Source organism: Leptosomus discolor, chromosome 6 (genome assembly GCF_034619465.1).
Source record: "Leptosomus discolor isolate bLepDis1 chromosome 6, bLepDis1.hap2, whole genome shotgun sequence".
Lineage (NCBI taxonomy): Eukaryota > Metazoa > Chordata > Aves > Leptosomiformes > Leptosomidae > Leptosomus > Leptosomus discolor.
This window is the reverse complement of record NC_141396.1, coordinates 47,598,472-47,609,805: the sequence shown is the minus strand read 5'-3', so window position 1 is coordinate 47,609,805 and position 11,334 is coordinate 47,598,472. Positions and strand designations below refer to the sequence as shown.

The following is an 11,334-nucleotide window of genomic DNA, read 5'->3' as shown; positions in this document are numbered from 1 at the left end:
AGTGTGAGGGGGGGAAGCGGGGCGGTGGGCAGTGCACGAGAACCACCTTCTTCCCCGGGCGGGCCTTGAGCTGGGTTTCGTCTCTCAAGCCCCCTCTCCCCTCTGGGAGCGAGGGCGACCTCCTTCACACCGCCCCCGCGCTCCCGTTCACTCCCTCCAGGGCCGCCGTCAGGCCGCCTCCTTCTTCACCACAGCGGCCGCGCCTGCGCGAGCCCAGGTCGGGCGAGGGGGAGCATGCGCAGTAGTGCGGCAGGAACCGAAACTCCGCCGGCGTTCCCGCGCCGGGGGGGGGCGGGGCGGGACACGGCGGCGCGGTGCGTGGCGGGCGGTGGCTCCCCGCGGAGGGGAGGAGGGGAGGGGAAGGGAAGGGAAGAGGGGGCGGGGCCGCCGCGCGCGAGCGGGGCCATTTCAGCGCGCGGCACCGGCGGCCAGGCCGGGATGCGCGCGGCGTCCCGCGGCTGCCAGCCCGCCGCTGCCGGCCGCCTGCCCGCTGGCCCGCCGCGGCGCTGACTCGCCCCCGCCCGCCGCTTCCCCGGCCGCCGGCAGCGCCATGGCAGCCCCCGGCAGCATCGTGCCCGTCATGGCGAGTAAAACCAAGACCAAGAAAAAACACTTCGTGGCGCAAAAAGTGAAGTTGTTCCGGGCGAGCGACCCGCTGCTCAGCGTCCTCATGTGGGGGGTCAACCACTCGGTAAGCGCCGCGCCTGGCCCCGCCGACCGACCGACCGCTCCACCGGGGCATCGCCCTCCGGGGGTGGTGGTGGGAGGGGGGGCGATGCACGGACACGGGCGGAACCGGAGAGGCACGTGCTGCCGGGAGCTGCCCGCCAGTTGTCGCCCTCCGCCCCGGCTGGGAGCGCGTTACCGAGCGCGGGCGGGGGGCACCGGGGGAGGCTGCGGTATGCTGCGGGGCTGGGGTGGGGCGCGACCGGCTGCTGCGGGGGCCCATGTTCTCTCGAGCCGCCGGTCCGCTCGTTGCACGGCGAGCGGGTGGTGCCCGTCAGGGGACGGTGCTGCCTCTCCGCTCCGGCCGCCAGCCGGCGTTGCATAAACGTCCTGAGGTTAAAAGAAAAAACAGCAAAAACCAACCAAAAATACCGTTATTAGTGTTTTGCTAGCGAAGTTTTTACTGTCTTCCGCGCCGTTCGCTTAAGCAAGTGTTTCTGGGCGGTTTTGTGCGCTTGGGGGAGGGGAGGAGGCCGGTTTTTGATGTGGTAAAGCAGCAGAATTGCAACGTTTGCGGAGTGCTCCATCACTCTGCGGATGCGGGGCTGCTCTGCCTCCGGAGGGACCCAGTACCGGGCGCGGTAACAGTGGACCGCTGCTGTTAAGCGTTAAACTTGGGAGCCGGGTAAAGATGTCACGTGGTTTGGGCATTATGAGGCTCAAGTCGCAGCTTTACATCTTTAAATAGCTACCGTGGCGGGTTAAAAGGGTAGAACCCAAAGATCACCAAAAATCGGGTATTGGGGCAGTCAAGCCAAAAACTTACTCTCTTTTCTGGGTGGTGCAAAGTCTGTGCACCCAAACGTTGGGTTTATGGTTTGCCACTTTTCTCTGCGCTGTGAGAATAACCATCAATGTGCAATTTGAGATTGGACTACAAATTTTGTAAGAGCTTCATGGAACAGGCAAAGTGATCTGTAGTATTGACTCACTATTCCTTCTGTTTCCTCTGTGTCCAAATCCTGTGGGTTTTTTTCTTTGTGTACATTTTGGTTGTTTTTGCCCAAAGCCTGGAGGCTGAGCACCAAGGCAAAGCACTGTTAGAACGGTGTTAAACAGCACAGTGCCTGAAGTGATGATGTAGGGGAAATGCTTTACTGTACCAGTGTGGTTTGGATGACCGAGGAGAAGTTCTAGTGAGTCTTCCTCGATAGCCCTGTGAGACAGTAGGAAATGGTGACAAAGGATTTTGAGTTTTCTCTAGGTCAGTCATAAGTAGTGACATCCTATGTAATGAACTGATAAGAAACTAGGTGCTTATCTACAAAGCAAGATCTCCAATCGTTGAAGTGTGCGATATGCTCTTTGCTAGAATTGGGCTTAAATACATGAGTTTCTTTGGCTCCTTCTCTAGTGGCTAGCATTATTCATAGAAAAATTCCCCAACAGGCCTCTTCAATTGAAAGAAAGCAAGCTGGTAATTACAGGGTGAGAGACTTCTGCTGAAGGGCAGTGTGCTACCCTTCGGTGGTCTCCCTGGGGAGAGAGAAGATCTCTGACAAGAACAGAGCAACAGCTCGTTGCTACATGTGATAGCACTGGAAATACCACTGCTTTCAGAAGAAAGACCTCTGCAGTGCAAATAATAGCAAAGTGAATAGTGGCAAACACCACACTGTATGCGACTCCTATGAACATGTACTGTGGCGTACACAGCTGTTCCCATTAGGAAGTGTAATAAAGAAGTGTACTGGTTCATGCACATGAAAATAAAAGTTGTAAATGAAGATCCTTTCATCAGAAGGGCTCAGAGAGCCAGCTCAGCAATACAGTATGCGCAGAGAAGTGCAGCTTCATGTTCATGTGAAGATGATGGTTGTAGGCGTATCTGCTGCGTGTTCTGCAGTTATTATTCCATTTCTTTACCTGCAGGTTGTAATCATGAATAATGCTTTGGGCCCCATGGAAGCAAAATCCCTCTGAATGGGACAGCATGAAAAAAAAAGTTATTTTGATGTGTCCGAATCTAAACATATCTTCTTAGCCAAGAACACAGCTTGTGTTGCAGGCTCCTCTGTTCGATGCCTCCCTGTCAGTTCGTAATGCTTGATGTGGCCCTGTCCAGCAAACGAAAGTAAGTGTTCGGTGTGGTTGGGTTCTGTTATCGCAAAAAAGAATTTCTTGTGGGAGGAATACAAATTGTGTGTGTGGATTCATTCAGAACAGGAATTAAGGATCCTTAGGTTTCTTAGCAGAATAAACAGCAGTCCATAACCAAAGGTTAGACTCGGAAATGAGCACAGATCATAGTTCATGATGATAGTAGTTGAATAAACTTAGAACGTAGTAGTCACCTGAAAAATCATATTTAAGACCTCTTCCAGTGCGGTGCCTATCAATTAACGAGACAATAGCAGTCTCACAGTCTTACTGTCTTGGGGAGTAAGTATGTATTGAACAGTGAAGCTGAGATGTAGTTCCCTCTTTCCTGATAGGATGTGGCATGTATTGGTAGGAAGCACTTGGTGAAGATAAAAAGGGAAAAGATTTTTCTGCAGGCTTTTTAACTTTTTGGTCTTGGAGGCAAAATAGCGCTATACTTGATAGCTGAGTTTCAGGGGATTTTCGGATTTTAAATTGAATGTGTGAAGAAGCTCCATCTAAGGAAAAAGTTACAAGAACTGTTTTCTTAACTCTCCTGTCCTAGGAGGAAATGTGACTCTATGAAGGGGGATCCTGAGCATTGGTGTCACAAAGCAGAGGGCTTACAGCAAAGGTGTGAATTCTTAATGGGAGAAAAAAAAAATTGCAGGGTGGTGTCTATTACCCAAGGTTCTTAAATTACCCCAAGAAACTGTAAGTAAATTGCTTTGGTGGTCTTAGTTGTTGTTTAGGTAGAAGTAGAGAGATACCTAATGCAAAATCCTGCTTGGTAGTGCAGTCAAATGCAGTAATAACTGAGAAGAGCGTGTGAGGGGAAAACATGTACACATTACCCAAATATCTTAAGAAGCAAGAAAACCGTGTGCTCACATTGAGCTGCAAATTCATTTCTCAGTGTGCTGAAATATGCTGTTGAATGAAACCTTCTGCTAAGTGAAAGGGAAAGCAACTGCATCCCATTTTGTAGATGAGGTTATAATACTGATGACTTGTTAGCAGCAGAGACTAATTGTTGGTGCACTTGGATCTTGCAGGCATCTGCATCATTAAGAGCTGATCTTATCTTGGTCTTTTACCCTGGGTCAAAGATAATCAGGCTGTGCTACTGAAACAAATACTTAAATTCAGTGGTTAGTATGACTTAAAGCTATATTTTTAGCTAATTAACATAATTGTAATAATATTTCATTTACAAGTGATGTGGTAAGTAGCATCCTTATTCTTACCTCCATGTTGTCACTGCTCCTGGATTTCCAGTAACTGTGGGAAGGAAGGCGACATGTAGCTCTATGCCTAATGCTTTTGGAAGTAATTCTTCCCTCTTTGTTTTCTGTGCCAAAAATGAAAGCCAGGGATTCTGTGTTTTCTGCAGCCTGTCGTGATCGTCCCAGGCACAGTGATGGTGAATCTGATCTTTCTAGTGTTGGCTGCCTGCTTCTGTTAGAAGCTCATCAGGAAGGCTGGGGATTTGTAGGGAGCTAGGCTTAGGTCCTTGAAAACATATCACCCCCAAAGATAGAAGAAAAAATTAGTGTATATGTGTGTTGTTTTTTTTTTAACTAATTTTGAGGTAAAGAATGGACTGCTGGAGACCTCGCCTACTGTGTTAACTGTTAAATTAAATATATTTAAAGAGAATGCATGCCTAGTGAAGTTATTTAACATACTGTACAAGTGTTAAAAACAAAGAACAACCAAAAAACAAACCAACAAATGCAACCAAAGCCTAACAACCCGTGCCCCCCCCCCCCCAGCCCCTGAAATCTGTAATCGCCATCTGTTTCTTGGATGATTACAAGCTGATCTAAAAATTCAGCAGCGCCTGACTTCTCAATGGTGCTTGCTGCCTAATAAGCAAGTGGAACAATAAAAATACATGGATCAAATTACCCCCCCCAGCATATTGCAGAGTATATCAGAAAGAGCATACTTTCTGTGGGTGAAGAATTCAACAGATAATGAACTCCACAACCTCCTTCAACTGCTCACATGAGCCACTGTGTGCCTGATGCTGCTGTTGCACTCTCGCTGTAATCTGGTCTGATCTTTTTAACCAAAGTGGAACTATACCAGGACAGAATAATAAAAAGGAGCACAACCTATGGGACTCCTCTGTCCACCAGTGTAACTCCTGGATTCATTCACTGTTACAGTTAAAGCGGGAGGGGAAGAAAAGGCGTGACAAGTAAATGCATCTTTCCCCCTCATACATACTAGGATATATTTGATTATGTTCAGAAAGCTGCTGTACCTCTACAGAAGGCTATAAAATGTCTGTGTTCTTGTCAGTTTTCAGTTTGGGGATTTTTTTCCTTGGGAAAAATGACACTGAAAAGAGCTTATTGAGTAGATCATTAGAAGGATGAAGCCTAAAATAATTACAGTAATTATGGCCTCTGGAATGAAAACTACTGTCTTATGTTTACGATCAGTTTCCTTTAAAAAGGGGGAGGGGGGAAGTCCAGAAAAACAACCCACAGCGCTTACTACTGGCAATATATCTTCTTAAGTTATGAGAATTGATAACATCTGGGTCCGTATTTTTAATATACTCTTAAATGATGATGAGACTAGTGAAACCCTGGGGATGTGGAATGATAATGTTGGCTCATGGCATTGCCTGTCAGCACAACAGGTTTGTTGGAAATAGTGTTGAGGTGAGGAGGGCTGCTCATCGGTTGTGTTGTCAACTGTGTTGCTAGCATTTGTATTTAATGCAGAGCATCACTACTGCAGTTGTGCTCTAAGTGGCTTTTCAAGATGAGACAGAATTAAAAACTAAAGTTACTGATCTTAGCATTAACTCAAGATTTGTAACCGAGCTTGGGAAAAAAACCTCACCAAACCTCATTGTTTAATGGAGGTGGTGTTAGACTACATGGGAGAAGGCTCTTTCTAAGAAGCAGGAAGAAACAATGTGTTAGAAAGCATTGATTACAGCACGGCAGATAATAAAGCAATTAAAACTATTTTAAAATAAAGTCAGCTGGGCCCTCAGCCCAGATGTTTGTATATAGAAGGAAGTAGAACAGGAAGAGCTATTTATTGAAAACTTGGTTCTTTTTTGGGTGTCGGGCTCTGTGTACTGCAGAAATTAATACTGCTTTTGCAACTGAGTGGCTGGACTAGTAAAAATGCAAATTGTAAATATTTATTATGGTAAGGTTAAAGATAGTGCACATTCCTATGTGAAATACAAATGGGGGTGATATTTCACATCCTCCAAACCACTGAAAGGGACATACACAATAGCTTCTATTAGGGATGAGATGGAAAGAGCTATGAAAAGAGCTCTGACAGCAGTTTCAAAGCCACTTGTAGTTTCTTCTGCTCTACAAGATAAGGTGCTACAAGGGCTAGGGTTGGTTTTGGGTTTTTTTGCCTGTAGGTTTTTCGAAACTGAATTCATTAACCACAGGGGGGAGGGCTGGACAATGTTCAGCGAAGCAAATGTGTGGCAAAAATTTGTTTTGTGGACTTAATTCAGCTTATTTGAGTATCCTGCACTAGATGCCTTAAGAAGGAGTCTCTAGAAGATTATTTTCAAATTCCTTACTCATTAAAGCAGACACTTGCATTGTGCCCGTTGACCAGAACCTGGTAGATGTTTATTTTCCTCCTGTAGTTTCAGGGTGACAAACTTTGTTTAGTATAACTGACTTACCCCACTATGCAGTTCCTGCTGTACAGTCGTCTTTTCTACTCTTCCTTGAAAATGTCTCATGCCATAGGGTTCTGTAGGCTAGCTGTACGTTATGCAACTTCATGACAACTTTAGAGTAAGGTGAAAATACCTGTTACTTACAGATACTGTAATCTTGCCAGAGCTAAGCGCTCAGAGCTGTAGGCATGTTGACTTACAGATACCTTGATTTGTTGAAAGGTTAGTCATCTTTGTCATTGAACTATGAGGTTTTAAAGGCTTGAAAGAAGTACACGTTCATCTTCATTTTCTCCTGACTTTTAAGTGATTATGACTGCTGTTGAAGGTAATGAATTCATTATTTCATGTTTACTCCCAAAGCCTATTTCCATGTTTTTCCACTTTTTCTACTTCATACTTACTATTTAGATGACTAACAAAAGTCCTGATTTCTCTTCATTTTCAGTGATGGTAAAGCACGTGTTTGCACTTAGTAAAATAGCTGAAGCAGTCTAAGAAATTGCTGCCTTGGCTATGGGATAGTAATGACAAACCTTTTTAGTTTTCATGGTCTGCATCCTGGTATGTGGTGAAATGGGTTACCTTTGAATTGTTGAGACGGTAACTTCTTGCGTGTGGTTTGCTATGTGAACATCTGTCTTGTGATCTTCCTGTAGAGCCTGGTCTGTTCTATAAGAAGTTAATTAGTTTTGTGTTGAGAGATTGCTTAATAAGGGTGTTGTGAAAATTGTTTGAAGTAGCTGAATGCGGTAGTGCTGAATGTCGCAAACTGAAAAGAAAACATTAGCTTTATCTTCAGAGAGCAGAGTTGAATAGTTTGCAGTAGAAATACTTAATGGCCATACACCTTTTAGAGTACTTATTTTTCATCAGACTTGGTGAACAACCACCTTGTGTACTGAGGCAAGGTAATTAGTCTAATCCAGCTCTTTTGTGTGCATTGTAAGTTCCCAAGGCAACCTTAATATTCTTAACACACTGTGAGTATATGCGTGGTCCTTTTAGATTGTAAGACAAAACTAAAAAAAAATCACATTCCCTTATGGGGCGTTATTAGAAAGCCTGTGGAGCTCCTTGGTGAGGCTGAGGTTTACAGAACCACCTTGCAGCTGCTTGAGCTAACTGGTTTAATCTTTCACTTTTCCCACTCTCCCTCTTGATATCTCAGTCATATGTTGTCTTATCTCTTCCAACTCTGCTGTTCCTGTGTTTGCATTTTATCAATCAAGTCTCTGCTGTTCCAGTCTTCCTGGTTAAGAAGTTCAGCTGTATCTGTTTTTCTTATCAGTAATTACCCAGTTCCAAAGTAGTAATCCAGCAAAAAGAATACATTTTGTGGTGTTTTTAGATGGACCATAGTTCACTGAAGTTCATCATACAGCCATGCAAACAGCTGTGCCAGCACAAAGAACGTTGAGTTGGTGGAAAAGCAGAAAAGATGGGGCAAAATAAACTGGTGGTTCCTTACAAAGAAGTTAAGCTAGCATAAGGTTAGTCAAAACCGCAGCCTCCGTAATACTGAAGCCAGCTAGAGCTGAGGTTGCTGAACTTGTTTCCACTCTGTCTGTGGCACTGATCTGATCCTGTGGCAAGTTCATTGGGGGAGATACGCTAGAGGAAAAAATAATGTGCAAGGGTGAATAGGGTAGGGGTTTTGTACAACAGGCTGTATCCACAAGTGTCAGTCCCGGCTGAGGAGAGGAGCTGCAAACACACTGCAGGGGGAGTGAAGAGACTGATGTATGTGAACTTTAAGGTGAGTTTTTGTAGTTCCTAGGGCAGTTGTAGGGACTTTGATAGCTCTGGTGTGTAGTCTTTGGCTGTCATCTCTCAATTTCGTATCTGGTAGCCTGGAATTATATTGTTGCCCATAGTAAAAACCACTTGAGTAGAGAACTCTCACTGTGTATTCTGCACTTTCAACATGGAGACCTTTCTCAGCTGTTTTAACCTTTTGAAATAGTCATGTATTTTGTATTGTAGATGTATTGTACCTGTTGGTTTCTGGTTGCCTCTTCAGTCTTGGTCTTTGGAACATGCTGAATCATTTAACCTCCTAATTTGCCTATCCAGGTAGAGAGTAAATGTCTTCAGAAAAGTCGTGGTGGCTTCTTAGGGACTGAAGTTTTTGAAGTAAGCACCAATGTTTCGGAGACCTCCTAAACCATAGTAGTTCTTGAGAATCCTACCTTAAATGTTCTCTTGTAGGATATCAAGCATGTGGCTGTAGCAGTCACTGACTTTTGGCTTTTTTGAAGGCGGGAGAGAGGAAAATACCCGACTAGCTTAGCCTAAGACCAGTCAAAAAAAAAGGCAACTCAGTAACAATTTTATTACACTGAACTGAAACTGAGCAATATCTGATTAGCTTGTGGTGCCAAGCCTCAATAATTCTGTTATTAAACTAATAGTTCTGATATAATGCCCTTCCATCTGTGGCACATCCTGTTGTAAAGTAGACTTAAAGCTGTTTTGTAGAGTTTAGTTCTGCTTTGATCATGTTGCCCAGTGTTTTGTAAACCCTTGCTAGATCATTTAGGTACCAGAGCCATTTTTGGTACAGCATGTTCTGGTGCCGTGGTGTTGCTGGTTGTGTTTCTGTTTGTTCAGTGTATTTGTTTCCTCTCTCAGCTGTGTAAGTAGTCTGCAGTTAGAAAGTACTTACTGCTGTTATGGTGTGGGGTAGCCCACATTGTGGGCTGGGTTCTGGATGATTAGAACAAAAAACTTTCTAGAGGAGCTCAGAGAGAAATACTCTTCAAGTATGTCATTTTCAGGGCCTTTACAGCATACAGATCTAAAGTATTACCCTTGCCTGGAGCTGAGCAAAAACTGGAAGACTGACATAACAAAAGCAAGGTTGCTAATCTGTAAGCTTTCTGCTTCCTTCTTTCTGACTTTTTGTAGTTTGATCTGAATCTAGAGCTAGCTTGGGGAGACCAAATTGCAAAATACCAAAAATTGAGAAAGCAGTTGAGTGAGGAATGGGATATCTATTTTTATTTTTATTTTAGATTTTGAAGTTATGGTCCTAATACTGCCTTTTGCTTTTTTCTTTTTTAATAAAAGCCTAACAGTAGACAAGGTTACTTTTGGCATCTATGTAATTCTGAGGACAGTGGCACAAACATTTGCATTCAGGGTAGCAGTTCTAAAATTTATGCCTCTAATTAGAGTATCTCTTTTTCATGAAGTACTGCATGATTTTCTTTTGCAAACAATGAAAAAAATGACTAAGATGCTGTTTGGGTAGATCTCTCTCATCTCTAGAGTTTATACTTCTGTGCTGTTATGTTTCTAGGGGTTTTCTGTACCTTTTCCAGTCCTGAAATAAAAATTTAATCTCTTCCAGACTTACTCAAACAGCCTATATAAAGATATACAACTCCAGTGTAAAAGATTATATGCAAATTGGTTCTTGATTCATAAAGTATGTATCTGAGACTGTTTGGTCCCCATAGTGATAATATTTAAAGGCTTGTGCTTGAAATGAAAGTACTTATCAACACATTCTGTCTTGGTTGGCTATTCGAAAGAGCTTGTTGTCTTTCTGGGAAAGATAGCGGTCTCAAACAAGCTGACTTCACTGGAAAGCCCATACCCAACCTCTTCCTCAGTCACAGCAAACTTGCAGTTGAGGACTCAGAAATGACTCACTCGAACTGAAATGCAGTGTCAGATGCTCAGCAAGGGGCTGCAGCTCAGCACCACCCTCTTGTGCAGCAGCCTGGGGCTGATGCGAACTAGGGTTTCCCTGCTGCTCTTGACGTTTTCACCCCTCTGGTGATAATAAGGTTAGCAGAAGAGGATTGAAGATAAATTTTCTGGTATAATTATTCTTTTGGGCCTTAAGCAGAGTTGTCAGATTAGTGAGTTTTCAATCTGACTCATGATTCACTTGCAATCTGTGATATGTAAACCAGCCTTCTCCTGTTCTTGTACAGTGAACAGGACCAAACAGACAAGAAAAGATTTCTGGATATTCCCCAGACCCGCAGAAGACAAGTAGTAAAACTAATTTACAGAAACAAAATCTTAGTGCTGGGTCACAAATATGTGTACCTGCTTGCAGGCAAAAAGCACAGCAACCACTGTTTTCAGAACCTCTTGCCCATTTTTGTGAATGCAGGGAGTTCCTGATATAGCAGTTTCTCCAGCTGTTATTTTGGGCTTCAGCTGATTCAACAATGCTGCTTTCTCTTTCCTACCTACAGCTGCAGGCAGTTGTAGCTGGTTATTTCATTTGAGTGAGCAATGCCCTTCAGGCTATGTTGGCTCAGGGATGTTAATAGGGTTCAGATGTCTCTGGGCTCACAGAATCCTGCACTCCTTGTCCCTACTGAGCTCATGCTGTTGCAGTACATCAAAACGAAACAGTGTTGAAATCTTGAGTGTCTTGAATCTTGCTAGTGCTCTACATCTTTTTCTTGGTGCGAGTGGGGTGGATTTTTTTTTTCCTTTTCCACCACGTTTCCCAATACCACTTGTCAGGGCTTTTTTCACCACATACAGCAATTGTCTGTGGTTGGTAGGGGTGGCTTTAGTTCACTTTTCAAGCTAATTACTCTTCATATATTTTTTTGTAATTGCTGAATCTTTCAGAGAAGGTATATTGCAAGTTTTTCCTTGGGAGGTGTCATTTGGTAGGATATTTTTTAATATTACTATCTTGTTGAAGAAATCTCCCAGGCTTTCATATTTGTCATCATCTTTCTCATTTTCCTTTGAATGACTTCTTAAGGTTTTCTGGTTGAACAATTCAGCTTCACAATTAAAGGCCAAGCACCTAAGAATTTGCTGGAAGAGACTGGAAGTGGTGGTTTTTCCTGCATGATGTGCTG

At 43.9% G+C, this 11,334-nt stretch overlaps 1 protein-coding gene across 1 annotated transcript in view; it reads left to right on the top strand.

Moving 5' to 3' along the window:
• The first annotated feature begins 541 nt into the window (after window positions 1–541).
• The window catches only part of PIP4K2A (phosphatidylinositol-5-phosphate 4-kinase type 2 alpha), a 115,550-nt gene continuing 104,757 nt past the window's right edge, over window positions 542–11,334 (top strand). Inside the window, exon 1 of the mRNA XM_086466330.1 lies at window positions 542–691. Coding sequence (XP_086322456.1) covers window positions 551–691 — 141 coding nt within the window. The 5' untranslated portion in view covers window positions 542–550. The remainder of the gene's footprint in view (window positions 692–11,334) is intronic.